Here is a 27,541-nt window from a genome sequence, read left to right on the forward strand (position 1 = left end):
TTAGAATGGGAGAAAATATTTGCTAACAAAGCAACTGACAAATGATTAATGTCCAAAATATGCAAGCAGCTCATGCAGCTCAATATCAAAAAAACAGCCCAATCCAAAAATGCCCAGAAGACCTAAATAGACATTTCTCCGAAGAAGATATACAGATTGCCAACAAACACATGAAAGGATGCTCAAGATCACTAATTATTAGAGAAATGCAAATCAAAACTACAATGAGGTATCACCTCACACCAGTCAGAATGACCATCATCAAAAAATCTACAAACAATAAATGCTGGAGAGGGTGTGGAGAAAAGGAAACCCTCTTGCACTGTTGGTGGGAATGTAAGTTGTTATAGCCACTATGGAGAACAGTATGGCAGTTCCTTAAAAAACTACAAATAGAACTACCATATGACCCAGCAATCCCACTACTGGGCATATACTCTGAGAAAACCATAATTCAAAAAGAGTCATGTACCACAATGTTCATTGCAGCTTTATTTACAATAGCCAGGACATGGAAGCAACCTAAGTGTCCATCGACAGATGAATGGATAAAGAAGATGTGGCACATACATACATAAAATGGAATATTACTCAGCCATAAAAAGAAATGAAATTGAGTTACTTGTAGTGAGGTGGTTGGACCTAGAGACTGTCATACAGAGTGAAGTAAGTCAGAAAGAGAAAAACAAATAACGTATGCTAACGCGTATATATGGAATCTTAAAAAAAAGGGGGTTCTGAAGAACCTAGGGGCAGGATAGGAATAAAGATGCAGACCTAGAGAATGGACTGGAGAAGACGGGGAGGGGGAAGGCTAAGCTGGGATGAAGTGAGATAGTGGCATGGACATACATACACTACCAAATGTAAAATAGATGGCTAGTGGGAAGCAGCCGCATAGCACAGGGAGATCAGCTCCGTGCTTTGTGTCCACCTAGAGGGGTGGGATAGGGAGGCTGGGAGGGAGATGCAAGAGGGAGGAGATAAGGGGATATATGCATATGTGTAGCTGATTCACTTTGTTATAACACAGAAACTAACACACCATTGTAAAGCAATTATATTCCAGTAAAGATGTTAAAAAAAAAAAACTCATAATGATCTAAAGACCTAAATGTAAGACATGAAACAATAAAACTCCTAGAATAGAAAAAAAGGAAAACACCCTGACATAAATCATAGTAGTATTTTCTTGGATCAGTCTTCCAAGCCCAAAGAAATAAGAACAAAAATAAACAAATGGGACCTAATTAAACTTAAAAGCTTTTGCATAGCAAAGGAAGCCATCAACAAAATCAAAAGACAACCTACAGAATGCAAGAAAATATTTGCAAATGATGTGACTGACAACAGGTTAATATCCAAAATATACAAATAGTTCATACAACTCAATATCAAGAAAACAAACAATCCAATCAAAAGGTGGGCAGAAAACCTGAGTAGACATTTTTCCAAAGAAGGCATACAGATGGCTAACAGGCACATGAAAAGATGCTCAACAGTGCTAATTGTTAGAGAAATGTGAATCAGAACTACAATGAGGTATCACTTCACCTGTCAGAATGGCTGTCATCAAAAAGTCTACAAATAACGAATGTTGGAGAGGATGTGCAGAAAAGGAAACCGTTGCGATACTGTTGGTGAGAATGTAAATTGGTGCATCCACTGTGAAAAACAGTATAGAGGTTTCTTAAAAACTAAAAATAGGGACTTCCCTGGTGGGCCAGTGGTTAAGAATCTGCCTTCCAATGCAGGGGACGTGAGTTCGATCCCTAGTCAGGGAACTAAGATCCCACACGCTGTGGGGCAACTAAGCCCGAGCGCACTGCAACTACTGAGCACGTGAGCCACGACTAGAGAGCCCGCATACCGCATCTAGAAAGCCCACCCACTCTGGAGCCCACGCACCACAACTAGAGAGAGAAGCCCGCACACTGCAACAAAAGATCCCGTGTGCCGTGGTGAAGATCCCGCATGCTGCAACTAAGACCTGATGCAGCCAAAAATAAAATAAATTAAAAAAAAAAAAACTAAACTAAAAATAGAACTACCATATCCAGCAGTTCCACTCCTGGGTAGATAGCTGGAAAAAATGAAAACACTAAATCAAAAAGATATGTGCATCCCAATATTCATAACAGCACTATTTACAGTAGTCAAGACATGGAAGCAACCTAAATATCCATCAAGAGATGAATGGATAAAGAAGATGTGGTGTGTGTGGGTATATATATACATATATATATGTATATATATGTATATATACGTATGTATGTATATATGTACACAATGGGATATTAGCCATAAAAAAGAATGAAATACTGTTGTTTGTAGCAACCTGGATGGACCTAGAGAATGTTATGCTTAGGGAAATAAGTCAGAGAAAGACAAATACTATATGATATCACTTATATGTGGAATCTATTAGAAAAAAAATAATACAAATGAATGTATACACAATGCAGAAACAGACTCAAAAGGGGACAGAGAAGGGAGAAGGAACAAATTAGGTGTTTGGGATTAATGTACAAATTACTATATATAAAATAGATAAGCAATGAGGATTTACTGTGTAGCACAGGGAATTATACCCATTATCTTGTAACAACCTATAATGGAATATAATCTGCAAATACTGAATCACTATGCTCAAACCTGAAACTAACACAATATTGTAAATAACTATATTTTTAAAAATAAAAAGAACCAGTTTTTTGTTTTCTTTTGAGAATGTAAATAAAGTAGCCTTCATACATTTGAACATGTGTACAAGTCAAGATGTCTTATGTACCAAATGATTTATTTTTATTCTTTTAATTGTTAAACTGGTCTCTCTTTAATTTTTTTCTGGTAGAACTCAGAAACCACGATTAACTCGTACTGCTGTGCCCTCATTCTTGACAAAACGGGAGCAATCTGATGTAAAGAAAGTTCCTAAAGGTGTCCCCCTTCAATTTGACATAAATAGTGTTGGAAAACAGGTAAATTTTTTTTTCCCTGTATTTCTCTGGGCTGTTCACTGAAAACATTTTAATTAACAAAACAAATGTTGTATAATTAATTAAATAGAATGTCCTAATGCTCCTCAACCCCAGGACACCACTGGTCTATCTATTTTCTGTCTCTGGATTTGCCTGTTTCGGACATTTCATGTGAATGGGATCATATAATATGTGAACTTTTGTGATGGGCTTCTTTCAGTTAGCATAGTGTTTTCATGGTTTATCCCTAATGAATATCAGTTTTTTTTAATTGCTGAATAACATTCCACCATATGGATATACTATGTTTTATTTATTTATCAGTTGATGGACATTTGGATTGTTTCCATTCTTTGTCTATTGTGAATAATGCTCCTCTGAACATTCATGTACATATGCTCACACAAAAACCTGTACATTCACATACATTTGTGTGTTTGTATATGAGTACATGTTTTTGTTTCTCCTTGGTAAATACCTAAGAGTGGATTGCTAGTTCGTATTGTAATTCTGTGTTTAACCTTTGAGGAAGTACCAGATTGTTTTCTGGAGAAGTAGCTGCAGAACCATTCCTACCAGCATGTAAGAGGGTTCTAAATATTTCCATGTCCTTGCCAACATTTGTTATTATCTGTCATTTGATTTTAGACATTCAGATGCAGGTGAAGTGGTATATCTCACCATGGTTTTGACAGTTTTTGTATTAACCTTGTATCTTGTAATCTTGCTAAAATTCACTTACTACTTTTAGTAATTTTATAGATTACCTAGAATTTTAGAGTTTCTTTCCAATCTTTAAACCTTTTCTTTTTCTTCTTTATTATAATGGCTGGGACCTTCAGTTCTGTGTTGAGAGCATGTTTGCTTGCCTTGTTCCCAGGCTTGAGGAGAAAGCATTAAGTTTTTCACAGTTAAGCATGATGTTAGCAGTAGGTTGTTTTTATCAGATTGAGGAAGTTCCCTTCTATTTGTAATTTGCTGAGAATTTTTATTGTTGCATTTTGTCAAATTTTTTTTGTGTGTCCATTGACATAAGAATCTTTGGAACTGAAGACAAGAATTTCTGTATGGAAGGAAATTCACCAAATTTATTTTGCTGATTTTTATTTTATTTTGTCACTTGTTACTTTCCTTTCAGAAATGAAGTATAATTGGGGTGCTTTTTCTGCTATTAATCAAAACCAGATTTTGATTTGAATTTGATTTAAATATCTATAATGAACTCAGAAATTCAAGAAAATTTGTTTCAAAATATTCACAAATCTAAATAACTTTTATCAGAGGCATCACTAGAGTTGGTGGCAGTGTTTGCAGACCCTAAAAATAATTCAGATAGAGAAATCTTTGGGTATATAACTTGGAAGCATTACAGCATATGTGTTTTATATAGTACATAATATTATAATGGTTAGGAGATAGGGTTTCTGAGTCAGTTTCAATTCTAAAGCTGAAAGTAGGCAACTTAACTTCTCTAAACTTCACTAAATTCACCTATTTCGTATGGTATTTGTTAGAATTAAAGGAGTTCATATATATAAATATTCATGAAATGTTAGCTGTTTTTACTATGAATCACCATTATGATCACATTATTGTTCCAAAGCAAATGTGGCTTACAGTCAAGTTGTTAATTTTTGTTTGTTTCATTTTCTCTAGACAGGGATGACTTTGAATGAGCGATTTGGGATCCTGAAGGAACAAAGAGCCACTCTCACTTTCAACAAAGGAGGAAGCCGCTTTGTAACTGTGGGATAGGTCCCATGTCAAAGGGACTTTTGAGTGATGAATCTTTTAAAAATCGAATTCTTTGAAGAGTTCATCACAGAAATTCAAGAAACTTTATTTCAAAATATTCACAAGGCTAAATAACTCTTATTTTTTATTTTTGAAGTTGTTTTTTTTTTTTAACATGTATAAATAATGCCCTGAAAGAATAACAGGAACTATACCTATATGTTCTTAAAGATTTCATGGTTGGCCCAGACAGAACAATTCTCTATTTGACTTCTTTGGTTTCTCATGCAGCAGAAAGAAGGTGGAAAGATAGAAATTGATTATTTTTATGATAGTGGTATTTAGGATCTCATCACCTTTGCCCATTTTTTTTACACTTTGCCATGGTAAATCTTGATCTTCAAGATTTGAAGTAGGTCCCTTTGTTGCTGTCACTTATTCTTTAATAGTGTTGATGTAATAAGTGCAATTGACTTTTCTTCATTAGGGATATAAAAAAATTATTAGAATTCCAGTTTAGGGATTTTAAGGTTTATGGGAATATCTGAAGTTGGTTCATTTTTCAGATAACATTAGGTTAATCCTCCAGAGTTTAAGGATTAAGTAAATTAAGGATTAAGTAAATCCTTAATGCTGAACTTTTAACAAGAAATGTGACTCTAGGCATAGGCTCAGTTTAAAATGTTAGTGTTTTTAGTGTTTGAAAGCTATATATGGGTGTTTACAAGGTTATCTGATAGAGCCTCCTCGGAGGAAAGTCCAGTGTAAAAATCTGATAATTTGTGTTTAGGAAATGAAGAAAGCATGAGAGGAAGTAGCGGGTGGAAGACAGGTAACTGAGGAGAAAAACTTTAAAACCTAGATCACAGGTAACTGTTTGGATTTAGTGTAGTCTTGAGTCTAGTGTCCACAAAGAATTCTTCAAATGATATTTAGAATAATTATAATTTTAAAATGGATTGAGTCCCTTAGATATTTTGATAGTAAAATTAGCAATAAAGCCCTAGACTTCTTTTTAGAAAAGTTAAACTTTAAGTTTGCTAAATTAAACAGTATACAGCTCTAAAAATAAAAATGTATATGTCACCAGGTAAAAAGTGCAAAATGATAATAGAGTTACATTATAATCTTGTTTTGTACCTTTGCTTCTCATTTCTTGTATAAAGTTCAGGCATTTATGGTGAGAAGAGGGTTTTCCCCCCACACTCTGAAGGGTTAGGAGGAGTTAGTTTGTTGTGCCAAGCTAGTGCTAAACGTCCTTAGATGTTTGTAAATTATAAGTTAGGGTATAATGCCAAAATGCAGCAAAATAGTCAAGACTACACGTTACCAGTTTGGTCATTTTGAAGCTTAACGTTTTGGTTTGCTATAATGTTGAAACCTCTAAGTAGGTGTTAGTTTCCAAACAGTGTTAGTGTTGATTTTCCCTGTTAAAAAAACACAAAACATTAAGTTATGGCTCCTGCCTGCTTTGCGTTGTATACTTGACTTCATTGTTGTCTCTCATGCTCCTTGGGTTACTTGGTTTATGCTAGCCACGGAAAGCTATCAATAACAGTTTCCTGCTTATACCAAAGAATTAAATCTGATCCTTAATATCTGGTATTTTGCTTGTAAGTCTACTGATAAGGGCTTATTGGAAGCCAGTCATACAGTTTGAAAGTAAACTCTAGTCTCTCCATAGGCCGAGGACTCATTGCAAAACGTTTTTGCAAGTATGAAAGCTTAGATTCGATCCATGAACAATACATTTTAGACTGGTTGAGAATTACTGGTAACTTATTTTGAAGCAAAGGAAAAACAACTGAGCACGAGTTTGCTGTCTTTAGAACAGCTTGTGAAAATATGGTATAAAGATGTTTTCGTTTTCTTGTTATTTTAAATATTATTGTACAGAGCTATTATTAATGCCTTTTTTTAATCTTAAAAATTGCCCCAAATATTGATATTAAGTGTATCAAACAAAGTGTCTTTGGTATATTAAAATTTTGCTCTTCATGCATCTGTAATTCATTTTCTTTTTAAATACAGAATCTTGCCTTTGTTACAGCCAAATTAAAATTCTTGAGTGCTAACATGTTGTATATAAACAAAAGAATATGCTTTTTTGCAGGAAAATTTTCCCTTCTTGGAATGTGGTTATAATTATCCTTTTGCAGTTCTTAAAGCTTTTTTTTGGTTTTTTTTTTAACAGGATGCAACTTAAATTTCCCTTTGCATCAAGGTGTATCCAAAACATTGATGCAGTGCATCACAAAATGAAAGTTTATATTTAATGAGATGCTTTACACTGTACTTTTTGGCATTTTTGGAAAAGTTGCATTTAGATTTATTCTGAAGCTGTTCATTTTTAACAAATAAAATATTACAGGTCTCACATGGTTTATTCTTAGCTATAAAGATTGAGTTGTGGTTTTTAGATTGTTCTGTGTTACAAAGAAGTTTGTAATGACTATAATTTTTAGGGTTTGAAAAGCTACCTACCAATTAAATTGGTAAATCAATCTAGACTCTTATTGACCTCCCTCTAACTACCTTTTGACTATTTCATTCATAGCTCCAACAGGAAGTAGCCAGGAGGAGTTAGAATAGAGAATCGAATTTACTTAGAATGCAGTATATTAGGCTGAATGAGCCTTTAGAGATCATCCAGCTTAACCCCTGTTTTTACATCTTGGTTCAGTGAGACCCATCTTTTCAAGACTTGTGTGTGGTAGAGTAACTTTTTAAGCTCGAATCTTTTAATTATCAGTTCATAATAAACTTCCTGTGAATTGAACACCCACAGAAAGTAGTGGAATTGTGTGTGGCTTGTCAGATATCTAAGAATTGGTAGTAGCCATGCTTTAGCCTTTGTAGCACTGTAAGTAAATATACTCTGCCAGTGATGATTATGAGATTTCATCACTTTGGTATTCCAGTTAGGTAGACCTATTAGAAAAGGCCAGTGCTCCTAATCAAACATTATGTATTTTTTTCTAATAGGCATAAACTTTGCCACAATTTTAATTATAAGCAAATCATAAAATACTTCTAAGTATGAAGAATCTTAGACTTTATTGCCCAGTGGTTATTTTTCGTTATAATAGATATGTATATCATATTTTGCTGTCAATAGCTTTGTAATTCACACAGCATACACAGTGTCAGGGTAACTTTTGTTCTGATTTATATTACTCTAAGGAGATAAGAGGAGAGGAAATAGCTGACTTTGCACTACAGAGAATGAATACCATACATTCTGAATGCAGGCAGTATTAGGGCAGAAAATGATTCCTTCATTTCTGATCAGTCTACCTTCGAAGTTTCATCAGAATTACATGATTACTTTTTTTTTGAAAAAAAAGTAAAGCATGTGATTTAAGCTTTCCTTTAAAGCAAATTCTTTTTGCATAATCAATTTGGAGTTAGCCCCTTTTTAGAAATGATAACAAAAAACCCGAAGCATGTACAGCAAGAATTTTGGACTATTGCAGACCATTAATAGGGATTTAAAGATTTGTTTATAAATTGTTGACTTTGAATGTTTCTTTTTTTCCCTGCCGTTACAGTTTACTTTCTATCTGAAATCTATTCAACTAAAAGCTTGATAAAACAAGGAAATGTGATAACCATTCTGGAACTGAAATTCCTTTTTCTCAATGTATTTGGATGAGGTTTACCATTGTTTAAAGATGAATAGGAAAACTGTTTCCCCAGTGTGTATGTGTTTAATTTCTACTTCCACTTCTGTTTTCCTCTAAGAAGAAAATCACATTGTCTAAATTTTCTTGTATAAAGTTTTAAAAAGTCAATTATTAGTGATTCTTATTAAAGGAGTCAGAAAGGGTGAGACCACACATTTATTGAATATATTCAACAAACCAGTTTCTGTGCTTTATATTTGAAGAGAATGGGATTGGCCAAGATTTTAATCCTACTGCTTTGAGTTTATAAAGTAGAATCTTAAAGTAGTAGCCATAATATATTTCTAGTGATTGAAAGTAGGGAAAGGACTTTATTTCTTCATGATGGGAGACACAGAGCTGGAGAGAATTACTGAGATTGGAGTGAAACTTTTGTCCCTAGTGTTCAATGAGTAAACTTTCAGCCTGTAAAATACACAGGAAGAAGCAGGGAAGTTCTCTATATTATTCCTGACATTCAGTAACCCCCATTGCCTATTTTTCATTTCCTGCTTCCAGACCACAGAGCAGTAGTGGAATAAGTTATAAATCCTTGCATCTCTTTTGCTCACAGCCCTTTTGCAACTGTTTCTCATCACTTCTTTTATTCATCACTAGACTCTTTGGTGAATTCCCTACAATGACTCCATTTCCTATACCTCATTCTCACAAGATGATCTTGTCCCTTGCTTTATGTAGAATATTGAGGTAGTAGGATGAGAATTCCCTCATATTCTACCTTGACTTTGTAGATGAAACTACAACTCCTTAGAAGGCTCAAAATTAACTTCTTGATCTATCTTTTCTTCCAGGCTTTCTTTATGTAGGACTAGTTCTCATATTGATAATAGTGTATATATATAGCATCTTCATTTTTCTTGTATCCACAGGCCTCTGTTTTGGCCTTCAAATATCTACTGACTTAATGTCTACAGATGTTTTGGCCTTAATGAGACCCTGTTCTCAAAAATTGTAATTCTTTTTTCTCCTAACCTCCTCTGCTGTATTAGCACATAAACTCCTATTGATATACTCAGCCTAGGATATGGAAGATAAATATAGAGTTTAACATATTAAGGACCTTAAAATCTAGTTGGCTAGACAAAGTAACATCAGTCCATAAACTTGGTCAGAAGTTCAGAAACCAGGATTAGCATGGTATGTTGTAATTATAATGAGATGTGCAGGTAGATAGGAAGAATGAGGCCATATTTTAGAGAATTTGTCAGAAGAATTTGGTGTAAATGTGGAATGTTATAGGTAATCAAATATAAATGACATCTGTGCATTTTAAATATCTGGCAACTTTCTGTAGCATTGTAACAATATGGAATATATGGTTATGTTTTTAATTATTGTGGTTGAAATAGCTCTAAAAAATATAAAATGAGGACCTGCTCTTTAAATAGCTTGAAGTCTTTCTAAGAGTAAAAGAACAATTTTAGGAGTCCAGAGTAACAAAAACCAACTCATGCATGGGATAAATGTTACTTGGCAGGGATGACCATGTTCATAAGAGACATTGGTTGTGGAACTTGTCGCCGAAGAAACTAGAGCACAGTATCAAGAATTCACAGAACAGGTGGCACCGTGGTTAAAAATCTGCCGGCCAGTGCAGGGGACACGCGTTTGAACCCTGATCCGGGAAGATCCCACATGCCGTGGAGCAACTAAGCCTGTGCGCCACAACTACTGAGCCTGCGAGCACGTGAGCCACAACTGCTGAGCCCGCATGCCACAACTACTGAAGCCCGTGCGCCTAGAGCCTGTGCTCCACAAGAGAAGCCACCGCAATGAGAAGCCTGCATATGGCAACAAAGAGTAGCCCCTGCTCGCCACAACTAGAGAACAGCCCGCGCACAGCAACAAAGACCCAACGCAGCCAAAAATAAATAAATAAAATTTTTAAAAAAATTTCACAGAACAACTCTCCGAACAACCAATACTAATCAGCTTTGGCACCGAGATTAAACATTTGTACAATCTTTTCCATTTAGGAGTTGGAGAAGTGCTAATCAAGGTTTTATTGAAGAGCTTGACCTTGAATGATGGACAGGATCTCTCTAACTTTATTTTCTTTTGCTCTCTGACATGAACTTTTTGGCCTGTGGCAATGTTCTCCACAAGAACCATTATAAATCATACCTGGATGTATTCATGCTGATAATTCCTTTCAATTTAGAGTATTGCTCTCATCTTCCAGCCGTACAAGATTCCTTTTCTCTGAATTCTGATGGCTAATCCCCACCACTTCAACTTAGCCCTTTTTGTGGTTTTTATCTCTAATTGGCTCATTTGTCTGGATTTCATAATTACATAATAATCTAGGAAAAACTATCTGATAGTCTATTTCCCACAGAAAATACTAGTTGATTGATTGTAGGGGAAATTTACATCATTTAGCAGGAATGGCTTAAATGTGTGAAAGAAACAAGAATATGCTGAAGACTGGTTGCAGTATATGAGGTCTAATTGGTTTAAAATGAAGTGGTGGGAATTCCCTGGTGGCCCAGTGGTTAGGACTCCACTCTCACTGTGGAGGGTGTGGGTTCAATCCCTGATCGAGGAGCTAAAATCCTGCAAGCCACGTGGCGTGGGCAAAAAATTTAAAAAATTTTTTTAATCAAATGGAGTGGTATTTTCTACTTTTTCAGTAACTGAATGATTTTTTTTTAAACTATTTCTTCAGTTCTATCTTTATTTCCCACATGTAGATTATGGTCAGATCATTTTCTCTTCCTCAGTTTTGGTTCCAAACTAAAATTTTAGACTTCAATGCCGTTCACCCAGTTTTGTTCAACAATAAAATTTTGCCTAAAGAACAGGTACTATTTAAGGTGTTTGTTTCATTTTCCTTAAGAAGCTATTTTGTACAAGGAAGAAGGTTTATACAACCCGTTCAATGAGAATTATGAAGTTTGGGAGCCAGGTTAACACTTCTTTTTCCCTCCGGCAATAATAGTTAATAAATCCACAAGTCTCCATTAGGGTCATTTGGCTTATAGAATGACAGAAGTCGAACGTTTCTCCTCTCACTGCCAAAGTTTCTGGCAGCAACGGTGTTAAACCTTAATATTTAATCCTCCGATGTTGAGGAAGGAAGGTAGAGAAATTCTGGTGAGAAGCGTTGTCTGGAAGATTTTTTTGTGGAGGCGTGTTAGAAAGGCTGCTGGGAGCCTAGAGTAGGGAGCTGCTCCAGATTTGTGAGTTCATTTTTAATTTCCCTTGGAAACCTCACGTGGGCGGAGGCCAGCGCCTGGATGTGCGGGGCGGCACCGCAGGCCTGCCCATCAAGGGACCAGTCCGGGGTCTGTAAGCCCCTTTCCCCGCCCACCCATCATCTGGCTGCGCATGCGCTGAGCCGGCAGGCCGGAGAGTTGTAGGCTGGGAAATGGCGGCCGCGGGCTTGGTCGCTGTAGCCACGGCTGCAGAGTACTCTGGCCCAGTAGCGTCGGGAGGTAACCTCTCCGTTGTTAACTGCGGCCCGAACTCCGGGGCAGGCGCTGGTCCTGGCCCGGGCTCATGGAGCCGCTCCCTCGACCGAGCGCTGGAGGAGGCGGCGGTAACCGGGGTGCTGAGCCTGAGCGGCCGGAAACTGAGGGAGTTTCCCCGGGGAGCGGCCAACCACGACCTGACGGACACCACCCGGGCGGGTGAGTGGGGTGGGGGGTATCCCTGCCAACAGGAGGCCCGGGGCGCGGTTGGAGGCCGCCGCAGCCGATGCGGAGAATCGCGGGTCGTTACGTTAACGGGTCCCATTACTTCTGTTCTGGACCCGGGTACTGGGGAGAAGCCGACTGCCCCAACCCACCCAGCCCTGGGGCCTGCGGGCCAGACCCCGAGCCTGGGGCCAGGCGGACAGCAGCATTTCTTGAGAAAGAGGGCCATAGGGGACTGATGGGGAGTGTTTTACTCTCTTAGAAAATTAACTTGTGCCGCTGCTGAGGTAGACCCTTGCTCCGCCCCGGTTTTTGCAGGCCCTTTCGTATTGGGGATGCCAAATTGACTATACTGAGGTTTAGGTTTGTAGCGCGCTCTTAATCCGAGTCGCATTGGTCGCTGCATTGTCAGGAAAGCATGACTCCCGCACAGGCTTTTTTTTCAAGAGTTGTTGTTTTTAGTGTGAACCCGAACGCTTTAACTTTTCTTTCTCCCCTTCGTCTAGGTGACTTATCAAATGTACTTGCAAAAATAACGAGAGCCCACCTTCAGACTCTCACTCCTTTTCTCTTTCCTCAGGCCCCCTCAAAAAAAGTTGAAGGAAGAAAACTTTAGAAAAGATGCATACATAGGTTGCCTACCGTATCTGTATTTAATGCTTTTTAAAAACAAACATCAGTTTGCCTTATACATATTTTTTTAACACAGAAAAGAAAATAAATTAGGTATTATTTGGTTTTCTTAGTTGTAGAGAACAATGTCTGGTGACTGAGGTGTTCAACATAATATATTTCTCTGTGTTTAAAATTTAGCTTTCTCAGGGAGTGGATTAAAAACAGTCAATCCCCTTATATATAGTGTGGTATGATGTAATTATTTTCATATACCTTTCCTAAGGTGTTAACTTCTCCTTTGTGCACTCATTAAAGATGCTAAGTATTACATATGATTCACTCATTTTAGAAAGATAAGCAAAACTGTTACACTACTTCAAGAAACTATTCTTTCCAAAGAAACTTTTGCACTTGTGTAAAATGGAAGGAATCAAATACCTATTTGTTTAATCTCTTTTTGGAAACAGTTGTACTGAATATAGTTTGTATTTTTTAGTGAACGACATTAAGATTAAATTTTCTTGCTGATGTAAATATGAGCAGCCACTTACTTGCCTTTTGCATGTATTCTGAGAGACAACTTCTAAAATTGTCATTCATACCCCACATTTCGCAGTTCTGTTCAGGAGATGGCTATATGGCATATAACTGTTCAGGAGATGGATAGCAGAGTGATTTCATATGGGCATAAGTCATTTCAGTGTTAGTACATTAAGCGTGGAGTTAAAGAATACGTTGATTACAGGAGTTTATCTAGCTCACTATCTTACCTGCTTTTAAATAGTTCTAGGACCAGTGTGTTTTGCCTTTAAGAAATATATTTTTAACAAACAAAACCCAAAGGCATTTATGAAGAATAATAAGTAATCCCAATGAATTTTTCCCTTACTATGCCCTGAATTTTTAATTTGTTATTATCCACACTTATTTTTATTACTTTAATAGTTTCTTTATAAACCAAATTTTTTGTTGGTCGACATTTTATCTGGCCAGGAAAAGTGTAGAGGGGAAGAAAAAGATTACAAGGTACTTTATAACCTATTAGACTAGATTTATTTCTAACATGTTAGAAATATTACTTATTAAGTGTAAGAAATTTTTGGCAGACCTTGGTGAGTACAAAAATACTGAAATATTCTCTGAATTATTTTAAACAGGTGATTTGATGTAGATAACATCATTGATTGAGTTTTCACTGTTTACTATTCATTGGTAGGTGTTTAAAATACATTGCCTTGTTAAATGCTTAACAACCAATGGATTAAATATTATTATCCCTCATTTACACATGAGAAATCACTCAGAATTTACAGATGAGTCACTCAGAGAGAATCATATAAATAATATTAGTGGTAGAATTTCAGCCCGGTTCCATCTTACTCTTATCTCTCCACTATGCCACACAGCTTCTTTACGTACTACAGATAGATATTACCATTCCTGTTTTTACAGATAGTGAAACCAAGATTTGGAGAGAAAGATAATTTGCTCAAAAACCTGTAGCTAAAGGCCAAGGAAGGTGGTGTTAGCCAGGATTTGAGCCTAACTCAAATCCTGTTTGAGGTAACTCCAAAACCATAGACTACCTGTTACACAGGGTACTTTGAATTCAGACCCAACTTTTGTTAACTAAAATGTTTTGTTTGGGCCCTATAGAAAATTTAAAGCCAAAAAAATTATTTGAATGTTATATTAAACTTGCCACACAGTCTGTTCTTTTCTAATGTATAGAATGTATCTGGTAGAGCTGCTGTCCTTACATTTTAAGAAACGGCACATATTACCCATACCATTTATAACTTGACATGATTAGAATTCATCATGCAGCATTTTCTTGAGGTTTTTCCCTCCTCTTTGTTTTAAAAGGTAGATCTTTAGAAAAAGGGAAATATTTATTTGGGAATGAGTTACTTGATCCAGTGAACAAGGAAAATCTTTAAAGAAATCATGAAAGACTTTTGGGGGCAGAAAGGTTGTAGCTTGGATTTGGGGAGGCAGAAATGAGAAGGAAGGCCATTCCAGGCAGTGGAATGGATCCCACCCCGACACAAGGGTATGCACATAATTCAGGGTTAGCCAGTCAATGTAGTCCATCCCTCTGGCAACAGTGATGGTTCAGAGATAGGCACAATTTCCTGTCAGCACACAAGAGTGTTAATTTTTTATTGGAACTATTGAGAAAGAGGCATGCTTTGAACCCTGGGGTTACTGAGAGAATAGAATGTGAACCTGGAGCTTGCCAATAAATTGAAAGCAGAGCCAAAAGATGGAAAGAGTGAGGCCAAGTTCTGATGGTAACCTTTGAACTTTTGGATCAATAGCCAGGCCTTAAGTTAGCGGTATCCTTGGACTTCCAAATTATGCAAGCTAATAAATTCCCTTTATTGCTTATTCAGAGTAGACTTTTTGAAACAAAATAGGAGTCCTGACTGATACAGTTAGATTGCTCTTGATGAAGTTGTGGGGAGGTCAGCTTGGTCAGAATAAATGGTTGGATTAGAGAATATGAGAGCTACCTTTTGCATTTGAGGCAGCTAGATTGATGATAAGTTTGGAGAGAGGGAGAGTAGTTACTAGTCGTTCATTCAACAAACATTTATTGACTAAGGGATTTTCAGGTGTAGATATACAAAGAGGACCAAGACACTCCCTGCCCTCAAAGAACTTAAGGGATCTAATGAAATAGAATAAATAGATGTAAAGATTATTTGAATTGTCTAATAATAGCAAAACTTTAAGGCATTATGCTAGGTAATATAGTGGAAACAAAAACAAGAAGAGACTCTAACCTGTAAGCATTAAAAATCTAGTAATTTGTTTGGCCGGCTGCAATAATCCAGGAATGAAAAACAGTCAGATCACATTGGAAAAGAAAAGTGTGCAAATGCTGACTGAATTTATTTTTTTTTAAAGAGACAGAATGCATCAAGTTGACTGAGCTATTAAACCTGTAGGACTAGGAAGGTGGTAATGCTACTGATAATAATAGTAGCAAACATTTATTGAGCTGTTAGCATATTCCAGGTATTGTACTAAGCTGTATATATAAAATGCACATACAACAACCATGAGTTGTAATTACTAGTTTTAACCCCCTTTTACACATGAAAAAATGGAGACTTGAGATTAATCTGATCAAGGTTACACAGCTAATAAATGACAGAATTGGGATTCAAATTCAGATACATCTGATCCTGAAACTTCTGTTTTTGATAACTAAGCCACTGACAAGTTTGCTACACAATTTCTTTAGTTTGCTTGATACCTTTAAGTGTCTGGTAGCACATCTAGTTAATCTTTAGCAGCAAATAGAAATGTAAATCTGGAACTTTTAAGAGTGAAGTTAGAACTATAGCATAAATTTGAGACAGTCATAATGAAGAGTTTATGTGATTCTTGGAGAAAGAGGGTCACTGACAACCAGGGGGTACACCAATATTTAAAAAGGCAAGAAGAGGAATCAGCCTGAGAAAAAACCAGAAACAAAGTTTTGTAACCAGGCCGGTACTAGAATTAGGAGAATCCTAAAGCCAAAGGAACCATAGTAACCATCTTAAGTTATTTTACAGATGAGAAGCAGTCTCAAAGATTAAGACTTTAAGTTTATGTAGTGAAGTGGTGCTATTTTACAGAAGGCAAATAGGGTCATAGTCGAAGGTGTAAGAAATCTTTTCTGAATGGAAGATCGAAAACAAGAAACCAAGGATTCAGCTTTGGGAAAAAGCCTGTGGTTGATGGCAGACTGGGAAGACTAAGATTACACAAAAAATGGAAACAAATTGAGATATAGTGGGTGAACCAAGGTAACACAGTCTTATTGAAGCCGTGAGCGTTAAGGCTTTAAAGAATTGTGGCGGGTGGGGGTGGGGGCGGGGAAAAAAAGAACTGGGTTCTTATTTCCCATGTAAAGAAGAATGAGGAGTGCCTGAAGACCATTTAATTTTTCAAAAAAGCAATCTGTAACCCACAAAATTATGATTTTGTTAGTCTTGGAAATATGCACTGGAATGCCAGGTCTTAAGTGGAAATCATTTTTCTTGGATTCTTATTTGTGGATATTTTATATCAGCCACAGTATATGTACTGTGAATTTTTCTAGAACAGTGCTGTCCAATATGGTAGCTACTAGCCAGAAGTGGTTATTAAAATTAAAATAAGTTAAAATTTAAAAAGTTGGTTCCTGGGCTTCTCTGGTGGCGCAGTGGTTAAGAATCCGGCTGCCAATGCAGGAGACACGAGATCGGGCCCTGGTCCGGGAAGATCCCACGTGCTGCAGGGCAACTAAGCCCGTGCGCCACAACTACTGAGCCTGTGCTCTAGAGCCTGCGAGCCACAACTATTGAGCCTGCATGCTGCAACCACTGAAGCCTGCGCACCCAGAGCCCACGCTGTGCAACAAGAGAAGCCACCGCAATGAGAAGCCCGCGCACCGCAACGAAGAGTAGCCCCCGCTCACCGCAGCTAGAGAACGCCCATGCACAGCAATGAAGACCCAATGTAGCCAAAAATAAATAAATTAAATAAATAAATTTTTAAAAATTAAAAAGAAAAAATTTGGTTCCTTAGTGTACTAGCCACATTTCATAGGCTTAGTAGCCACATGTGTCATATTGGACAGCACATTAGACAGACTTATTGTCTGTTATGTTGGACAGCACAAATAATAGAATTTTTTTCATCATCACAGAAAGTTATATTGGACAGTGATGTTGTGGCATACTGTCTTGAATAGAATTGAAATTTTCTTATGCATTATTTATTTTATAAGTCATACTTCTTTTGGCAATGTCTTTCTGTATCCATGAATACAATAAGCCACCATGGTCACTAGAAATGAAAACACCTAAATATGGTTGAGAAGGCCAGAGGCAAAGGGAGGAGGTAGCAGCAAATGGGGGCTCAATCATAATTACAAGATCTTTGCTAGCGTCTCAGAGCTGGGAAGGGATATGTAATTTTTTCTTTTAGAAATAATATCTTGTTAATAAAGACTGCTGTTTAAGCATGTCATCTTTGTTAATAGGGGCATTAACTATATATTTGACACATTTATCATCCACTGAGTATTATGTGTTCAAATTGGGAAGCTTCTAAGAGCCTTAGCAATAAGAAAAGAGTAGAAAACACCAAAGCTAATTTTATTTGATTAATCAGACTTTCAATTTAGTATACTTAAAAATCATTCCTTCCGATATTGAGTTGTACATGCTCATTGTAGTACAAAGAGTTATAAAGAAGACACTAAAGATCATTTGTAATTCTACTTACCAGAGATAATTGGTAATGAAGCCTGGTTTGAAGTCTTCAAACATTTTCTTCATGAAATATACATTCTCACTTTAAAAAAAAATTCTAAAAATGGGATCATACAAAGGCTGTTTTATAATCTAATTTTTTTCACTACATGAGATACAATATCAGAAAATATAGATCTGTAGCATAATTTTTTTTTTTTTTTTTTTGCGGTATGCGGGCCTCTCACTGTTGTGGCCTCTCCCGCTGCGGAGCACAGGCTCCGGACGCGCAGGCCCAGCGGCCATGGCTCACGGGCTTAGTTGCTCCGCGGCATGTGGGATCTTCCCGGACCAGGGCACGAACCCGTGTCTCCTGCATCGGCAGGCGGATTCTCAACCACTGCGCCACCAGGGAAGCCCTGTAGCATAATTTTTAATAGTAGTCCACTATAGATATACTGTCTTTTAATTTACCCTCGTGACACACTTCGGGATTGTTTCAACTCTCACCATTACAAATGATATTGCTGAGGGTAACTTAGTGTGTATGTCTTTGCAGACTTGTTTAATTATTTCCTTAGGATAAATTCCTAGAAATATAACTGATTGGTTAAAAGATAGGCACAGTTTTAGGTTTTTCTTAAAATACAGATTGTAAAATTGTGCTTCCGAAAGGGTTGTTCAGCTTAGATTTATACCAGTAGTACATGGGTTGTCTTCACTTTGCACCCACTGATTTTATTCTTTTTGATCTGTGTCCGTCTGATAAATGAGAGATAATATCTCCTTGTTCTGTATTCAGTGCATCTTGAGGAGTGTAATTTTTACTACAATAAGAAAGTAGTATATAAATACAAGGGGAAAATATTTCTTCTATTTTTTCTATGTCCTTTTGTCATAGAACCAGCTGATGACAAAGAATCAGAAGCTCTTTGTGCATGTATATAAACTCCTGTATATTTAATTTGAATTCCTTTGTAATTGTAAGAGTAACACATATTTATTATAGAAAATTTAGAAAAACAAAATACACAAGGTAGAGAAAGGAAAAAAGAAATAATACTACTGCATAGATAAGCCACTGTGAACATTTTGACATGTTCTTCCAAGTTTTTTTTTTTTTTTTTTTTGTGGTACACGGGCCTCTCACTGTTGTGGCCTCTCCCGTTGCGGAGCACAGGCTCCGGTCGCGCAGGCTCAGCGGCCATGGCTCACAGGCCCAGCCGCTCCGCGGCATGTGGGATCTTCCAGGACCGGGGCACGAACCCGTGTCCCCTGCATCGGCAGGCGGACTCTCAACCACTGCGCCACCAGGGAAGCCCTCCAAGTTTTTTTTATAATGCATGTATGTATATATTGAAAAACATGGTATCAGCTTTTTGTAGTTTGCTTATTTCCACTTCATAGTATATTCGAAGTATTATGTCATATCTATTAACATATTCTTATAATAGAATTGTAATGGTTGCAAAGTATTTAATTGTATCTTTGTACTTAACCAGATCCCTTTTATTGGGCATTTAGACTATTTCTAATTTTTTATTGTCATAAATAATACTATGAACACTTTATATGTATATAACTCTTTGCTTACATTTCTTCTAGGATAAATTCCTAGAAGTGGAATTGTTCTAACAAATTATATGCAACTCTTAAAATGTTAAGTAAACATAATTTACAAACAAAATTACAAAAGCAGTTACTCATAGAAAGTGTTGCATATTGTATGTAGTTTAACTAGGTTTATAGGCCACCCACAAAAAAGCAATTTTTTTCTAAACATGAAAATCAGCTAACTCACATTTCATACCTCTTTATACCTAAAAACCGTGATCTCCCACGTCTCTCTCTCTCTATAAAGAGTGTGTGTGTTAAAGACACAAATTTTTATTGAAGTACCTCTAACCTCAGAGAAGATCTGGGGTATAGAACTTGAAGTTGCCTTAATAGGGAACTTGAAATTTCCGTGATCTCCCACGTCTCTCTCTCTCTATAAAGAGTGTGTGTGTTAAAGACACAAATTTTTATTGAAGTACCTCTAACCTCAGAGAAGATCTGGGGTATAGAACTTGAAGTTGCCTTAATAGGGAACTTGAAATTTGAAGGCTTGGAATTTTATTAAGAATTCTACCCTAGGGCTTCCCTGGTGGCGCAGTGGTTGAGAATCCGCCTGCCGATGCAGGCGACACGGGTTCGTTCCCTGTTCCGGGAAGATCCCACATGCCGCGGAGCGGCTGGGCCCGTGAGCCATGGCCGCTGAGCCTGCGCGTCCGGAGCCTGTGCTCCGCAACGGGAAAGGCCACAACAGTGAAAGGCCCGCGTATCGCAAAAAAAAAAAAAAAAAAAAAAGAATTCTACCCTATATTATATGTTCATGCTTGTTTTAATACAAATCTATGGCTTCAAATTACCCACCATTAAGGAAGACCAAACCAAATAAGTTTCTATAATGTTTATTCTGTTGTTTTCTGTAATCCACCTCTCCCCCCACCACCCCCAGTATGCTAGTTTCACAAGTATGGATATAATATTGTATATACTACTACTCTTTATAACAAGGTTTCTGTGGAAATACACATATTGAATTGCAATGTGGGATGCTAAGAACACATCTCAGGAAACATTTATAACTCCCCTCTTATAGCTTTACCTCCTGTTTGGAATGAGAAATCCTGAAGCTCTAATATAGTCTCATCCACATGCTTCTTCCTTTCTCTTCTGCTTGAGGAACAGCACAATTCTTATATTGTACTGACACAATAGAAAAGACTTAAAAAGATTACTTGTGTCCTTCCCCACCCCCACTCCTGCAACAGACACATGTTTTATAAAGAGAAGCAGAGACCATGGGGAAGATGATGGCTGTTAGGTATAAAGCCATCTGAAATAAGATTTAAATTTGTCTTTCGGGGAAAAATCTGGCCTCAACTGTACTGGCATTGTTTTTTTTGTTTTTTGTGGTACGTGGGCCTCACTGTTGTGGCCTTTCCCGTTGCGGAGCACAGGCTCCGGACGCGCAGGCTCAGCGGCCATGGCTCACGGGCCCAGCTGCTTCACGGAATGTGGGATCTTCCCAGACCGGGGCACGAACCCATGTCCCCTGCATCGGCAGGGGGATTCTCAACCACTGCGCCCCCAAGGAAGCCCTGGCATTGTTTTTTAAATAGGAAGGGTAGATAGTAGGATGGTGCCGTTAGGAGGAGTGAGAAGATGTGTCATAGTTCATCACAAAATCTATTTTGAGACTAGAAGAATGGCAGCAGTGTTGGGGCCAAGGATTTGTTTCCTAGGGTTCATTTCCTTTTACCGTGGCTGTATTTGGGGGCTAGATGGTTAATATTATCGCATATTATAACATGAAATATGACTTTTAAGTAGTAACATACATGTTCTTTTTTCAGTTCATTTATGAAGCAGTTATTCCACTGAAGTTTGGAAGAAAATATATGGTTAATATGGTAATTCACAAAAGGAACATTATTTTGAGTTCCTAAAGTAGCCAGCAATATCAAATGCAATGCTACTAATTTTAGAATCATAAACTAGTCCTAAAAATTTAAGGCATTTCCTTACTTTTAACTTTCTCCCTTGCTCCTCTACAACTGTAGATTTTTATTATTTGAAGGAAATGTTAAACCAAGGATTTTAACTGGTTAAACATATTTCTTACAAAAACTAGGTAATTGATTTTTTTCATTAAAAACGGGTTTTTAGGGCTTCCCTGGTGGCGCAGTGGTTGAGAGTCTGCCTGCTGATGCAGGGGACATGGGTTCGTGCCCCGGTCTGGGAAGATCCCACATGCCGCAGAGCAGGTGGGCCCGTGAGCCACGGCCGCTGAGCCTGAGCGTCCAGAGCCTGTGCTCCGCAATGGGAGAGGCCACAACAGTGAGAGGCCTGCGTACTGCAAAAAAAAAAAAAAAAAAAATGACCTACAATCATAGAGAGTGAAAAGATAAGCTACAGAGTAAGAGATTTCTAATAAATACAACAAACAAATGCTATCCAGAATATGTATAGAATTTCTACAAACAAGAAGATAACACAATAGAAAACTTCAGAAAACACTTCAACTGGTACTTCAGTAAAGAGAAATTCCAAATGACCGATAAATATGTGAAAACCTGCTCAGTCTCGTTAGTAATCAAGGGAATGGAAAATAAAACCAAACTGAGGTACTTCTCACAGATTGACAGTACCAAGTACTAGAAAGAAAGTAGAGTTGTCCTTCAGTATCTTCAGGGGAATGGTTCCAGGACCCTCCACAGATATCAAAATCTGTGGTTGCTCAAGTCTCTTATATAAAGAGGGCATAGTATTTGTATATAACCTATGCACATTCTCCCATATACTTTAATTCATCTCTAGGTTACTTGTAAGATTTAATACAATGTAAATGCTGTGTAAATAGTCGCTGGTGCATAGCAGATTCAAGTTTTGCTTTTTGGAACTTTCTGGAATTTTTTCCCCAAATATTTTCAATCCGAGGTTGGTTGAATCTGCAGATGGAGAACCCACAGTTACTGAGGGCCGACTATAGAGAATTGGGGGCACTCATACAGTGCCAGTGGGAGTTGAAACATATTTAATAAAGTTGAAAATACACATACTTTGTAAGTCAGAAATTCCAGGCTCTGAGGTACATACGCCAGAGAAACCTGTAGAAGTACACCAGGACATATGTATAAGAATGTTCATAACATTGTTCGTATTTGACAAAATAGAAACAACCCAGATGGTCATCAATAGAATGGGTAAATCAGTTATGGTATATTTATGTGATTTCACAGCAGTGAAAATGAATAAGCTACAACTGCATATAATTACATAGATGAACCTTGGAAACATGTTGAGCAAGTGAAGTATGTATATGACACTATATATGTAGCACAAATATATTTAAATAAAGTTCAAAAACAAGCATAATCATTCATAAATGCTAAAACTATTTAAAAGCGCAAGGAAATGATTACCATAAAAGTTAGGATAATGGTTACTTGTAGGTGAAAGGGAAAACATTAGAGGAAAGGAGGCAATGGGTTAAAGGTGGGTGTATTTCTGAAGTACTGAAAATATTCTTTTTTTTTCCTTTATAACATTATTTTTTCTATGCCATTTGTTGCTTTTTTAAATTATAAGTTTATTTAGTTTATTTTTGGCTGCGTTGGGTTTTTGTTGCATTAGGGCTTTTCTCTAGTTTCAGCGAGCAGGGGCTACTCTTCATTGTGGTGCACGGGCTTCTCATTTGCGATGGCTTCTCTTGTTGCGGAGCACGGGTTCTAGGTGTGTGGGCTTCAGTAGTTGTGGCACGTGGGCTCCCTAGAGCACAGGCTCAGTAGTTGTGGTGCACGGGCTTAGTTGCTCCGTGGCATGCGGGATCTTCCGCGACCAGGGCTTGAATCTGTGTCCCCTGCATTGGCAGGCAGATTCTTAACCACTGTGCCACCAGGGAAGCCCCAAAATATTCTCTTCTTTAACCTACGTTCATCACCTATATGGTTGTTCACTGTATACTTATTTTAAAAATTGTATACTTGTGGTTTATTTACTTTTTTCATGTACTTCTTTGTTTAGGCTTAACTTATTCATTCTTAACTCGTGTATTACTCATAGCACCTCTTCTTTTTTACCTTCTCTTTTTCCATCTCCTCTATCTCTTTCCCATCCCCCTTCCCCAGCCAGGCAGTTTTCTTGCTTCACAATGAACAATATTTTTTACTGTCACAATGAACAATATTGTCTTTTTTCATACTAGATTGGGAGCTTCTTAAAGAAGGTATATTAGTTTTCTCTTGCTGCATAAAAAAATCATTATAGACTTAGCAGCTTAAAACAACATTCATTTATTACTTTACATCTCTATAGGTCAGAAGACTGGACTCAGCTGAGTTATCTACTCATGGTCTTACAAGACCAAAATCAGTGTGTTGGCCAGGCTGAACTCTTATCTGGAGTCTTAGGGGAAGAATTTCCCGGATCATTCAGATATTGGCAGAATTCAGTTCCTTGCAGTTATAAAATTGAGATCCCCATTTCCTTGCTGGTTGTTGTTTTGGGGCTGCTCTGAGGTTCTGGAAGCTATCCACATTCCTACAACATGGCCGTCTCCACCTTCAAGCCAACAATGGTGTGTCCTACTTGGAATCTCTGACTTCTGCTATCAGCCAGAGGGCTCATTTGATGAGATTGGGTCTAGCCAGATTATCTCTCTTTTGTTTAATTCAGAGTCAGTTGATTAGTAATTACTTAATTATATCTGCAAAATCCCTTCTGCCACATAAGGAATGTAATTAGTGTATATTTCATAGTCACAGTCCCAGGGATTAGGGTGGGAGATCTTGGGGGCCAGTTTAGGATTCTGCCCACCATGGAGGGTTCTGTCTCACTTTCTTTTTATTGTACATCACTTAGTACAATACCAAATACCCTTTGAGTGTTTATTGTTTGGATGGGTGGATGGATGGATGGGAGGGTGAGTGAATGAGAGGGCAAAAACAGGAAATGAAGAGCCTATTCTCTTTCTTAGCTTTGGAAATAGTGACAACTGACTTCTGTGTGACTGGGTTTAATGAGGACCCTTGGGGTTTCAATGATATAGTAGGATTCAATCAGAACATTCTCAAGCATAATACCAGTGAATATACTTCCCTTTTATGTCAAAAGTCAGGTATTCAGACCCTCTTTAATTGGTGTCATAGAGGATAAGAGTGATGATGTTACTGATAAATGTGCTAAGAGTCAGTACCCCAAAATGTAACCAGTAGCAATTGAGAATTTTTAGGTGTTTGAAAATTTTCAAAATAGGACCTTGATTTGCTAATAAAAGAAGTAAAACAAATTTTAAACTCCTTACAGTGAAGTAGGCTTTCCATGTACATTCAGTATTTATAACTTTGGTAATTACAAGTTTTTGTAAGGCTCAGATATCCAAGGAGACTCTTAGCCTGGTAAATATGTGATCCTTTTTCTAGATCAATAGCATTGTGATTTCTGGTCATCTATTATCAAGTGACAGACTATAGCCTATTGGTTCTCAACTTTAGTGTGCATAAAATCCCCCATTGGACTTTTTAAAAAATGTACATTCCTGAGTCCAGACCCTAGAGAGTCTGATTCACGAGATCTGGGGTGGGGTCCATTAAGCTGCATTTTTAACAAGCAACCTGTTAGTTCTAGGTGTAGTTGGCCTAAGAACTACCTCCTAAGAAATTCTTCTATAGACTTTGCTACTTTACTCTAAAATTCATTTAGGAAAATAGTAATTTTTCACTTCTTAAAGATATCTTGATTAGGTAAGCCAAAGATTTTATTCAATTGAGAAAAAATTTTTAAGTATAAAATACAGACTTTGTTTTGCAAAACTGGATACTTTGATATAGAATAAACACTTGAAAGGTTGGTTTATTTGTTTTAAAGGTAGAGTCACTGAAGAACTGTGTTGTTACAAATAGATAACCAATTTACATGAAAAAATAAACTATGAAAATTGAGCATGTATGGTTAGTCAGGGTCTTAGTTACGAGCAGCAGGAACCATCTGTGGTTATGAGTAGCCCACAAAATCTCTGGGAGGACTGGAGAACCAGGCTGGAAGGATAAGTAACCAGGAATAATGCCCAAAATCATGTGCCATAACTTATCCTGTGAAGACACAACAAGCATTGCCACCTGGGGACAGATACCTCAACTTGCACCACTAGCACCAGTGAATGATAATGGATAACTCTATACCAGCACTGGAGCGTTTGCCACCACTACCTGTGAAAATTGGGATGTATTGTTTCCATTCTGCTTTCAGTTCAAGGTTAGGGGAGGATGTGTCTGCTTGGGGGAACCTAGATCATGTGCCTATGCCCCTAGATGCAAGAGAGTCTGGGAAAGCAAGCATAGTGTGTGGCATTTTTCAGCTTCTGTTGAGGTAAGAACTCTGTTTCAGAAAAGGAATAGTGTTTAGATCCTGGGCAGCCTAAAAAATTGGCATGTGTCTAACTACAAGTTGTATTTAATACTAAGATCAGATAACCAGTCAGGCCTTTAGTGGAGTGTATAATTATCATAATGCACAGTAAGCAATATATATGATGTGATGATAGGCAGTTTACCGATTGTAATTAGTGTAACTTTTCTACAACTAAACGTTCTATTGCTTGGTTCAGTTGGGAGAGGAGGAAAAGATTATTAATTGACTCTTTTCAGGGGAAACCTTCAGTTTTCCTTTTTTTTTTTTTTTTTTTTTTTTTTAAATTCTGAGAGTACCCTCAGTGTCTTTTTAAGATCTGAAGTCTGCATTAATTTGAGAAGGATGAACAGTGTTGCCTACCTCCTGTCCTTTCAAGTGTTTGCTGTGTCCCAAATCCCAGTACCTAGGGACAGTATCCTATTGTCATTTTCGCCACATAGTAAGAAATTTTTGACAACAAATGTATGTTTATTTATATATTATGTGTATATACTAATGTACTAAAATTATATGTATTATAAAATAGACATAAACATAAAATTTAAAGGAGAACTTAAGCGTAAATAGAAATAAATTCTGTGATTCAGACAGTGATTCAGTGATTAGCCTCTTCATGATCTTTCAGTAGGAGAAAGGGAATTTTTTTTTTTTTTTTTTTTTTTTTTGGCTGTGTTGGGTCTTCGTTGCTGCGTGTAGGCTTTCTCAAGTTGTGGCGAGTGGTCTTCTCATTGCGTGGGCTTCTCTTGTTGTGGAGCACGGGCTCTAGGCATGCAGGCTTCAGTAGTTGTGGCTCGCGGACTCTAGAGCACAGGCTCAGTAGTTGTGGCGCACGGGCTTAGTTGCTCCGTGGCATGTAGGATCTTCCCGGACCAGGGCTTGAACCTGTGTCCCCTGCATTGGTAGGTGGATTCTTAACCACTGAGCCACCAGGGAAGTCCTAGAGAAAGGGAATTTAATGTTAAATATCCGAAAGCCCTCTAGGCCCTACTTTGAGACAATATGGGAATTGAGAGACCGTTTGAAGTATGGAGCCCAAGGGTAGAGAGCTGTGACCTCTTGAAAAGGAAGGATTAGAAGACAGAGACTTAAGGAATTTCTTGAAGCAATGCTGTATATGACGAGGGATTCCTTTTTTTTTTTTTTTTGAGGGATTCCTTTTATAGCATGTACAAGACAAACCATTGTGTATGTGAAGTGGGCTGAGCTGTTCCCATGGATTTGAAGGGGTGGGGTTAAGTAGGGTAGGGGCAATGTTACTTTGAGAGCAAGAAGTTGTTTCTTTGACTGCTTTTAGGATTGTTTTCCCTTTGTCTTTGATTTTCTGCAGCTTGATTATGATGTGGCTTTCTTTTTTTTTTTTAATACTTATTTATTTGGCTGCGTTGGATCTTTAGTCGCAGCACGCAGGGTCTTTCATTGCTGCGCACAGGCTCTTCATTGTGGCATGGGGGCTTCTCTCTAGTCGTGGCACATGGGCTCTAGAGTGTGCAGGCTCAGTAGTTGCAGTGCGCGGGCTTAGTTGCCCCGCAGCATGTGGGATCTTAGTTCCCCAACCAGAAATCGAACCTGCATCCCCTGCATCGGAAGGTGGATTCTTAACCACTGGACCACCTGGGAAGTCCCTCATGTGGCTTTCTTTATATGTGTCCTACTTGAGGTTTGCAGAGCCTCTTGCATGTGTGGATTGAAAAATTCTT

General features: G+C 37.6%; 2 protein-coding genes across 18 annotated transcripts in view; both read left to right on the forward strand.

The window, feature by feature from the left end:
* Positions 1-7,092, forward strand: part of FYTTD1 (forty-two-three domain containing 1) — a 34,126-nt gene extending 27,034 nt beyond the window's left edge. Inside the window, exons 8-9 of the mRNA XM_059064410.2 lie at positions 2,855-2,981; positions 4,638-7,092. Coding sequence (XP_058920393.1) covers positions 2,855-2,981; positions 4,638-4,736 — 226 coding nt within the window. The 3' untranslated portion in view covers positions 4,737-7,092. The remainder of the gene's footprint in view (positions 1-2,854; positions 2,982-4,637) is intronic.
* A 4,641-nt stretch (positions 7,093-11,733) lies between these two features.
* Positions 11,734-27,541, forward strand: part of LRCH3 (leucine rich repeats and calponin homology domain containing 3) — a 119,994-nt gene continuing 104,186 nt past the window's right edge. For 11 of the 17 annotated variants that reach the window (XM_067034372.1, XM_067034376.1, XM_059064389.2 and 8 more), the window contains exon 1: positions 11,734-12,033. In XM_067034372.1, coding sequence (XP_066890473.1) covers positions 11,772-12,033 — 262 coding nt within the window. In that variant the 5' untranslated portion in view covers positions 11,734-11,771. The remainder of the gene's footprint in view (positions 12,034-27,541) is intronic. The other 6 variants (XM_067034380.1, XM_067034381.1, XM_067034375.1 and 3 more) reach the window with 1 other exon arrangement.

The sequence above is a fragment of the Kogia breviceps genome, chromosome 5 (assembly GCF_026419965.1).
Source record: "Kogia breviceps isolate mKogBre1 chromosome 5, mKogBre1 haplotype 1, whole genome shotgun sequence".
In the NCBI taxonomy this organism is placed as follows: Eukaryota; Metazoa; Chordata; class Mammalia; order Artiodactyla; family Physeteridae; genus Kogia; species Kogia breviceps.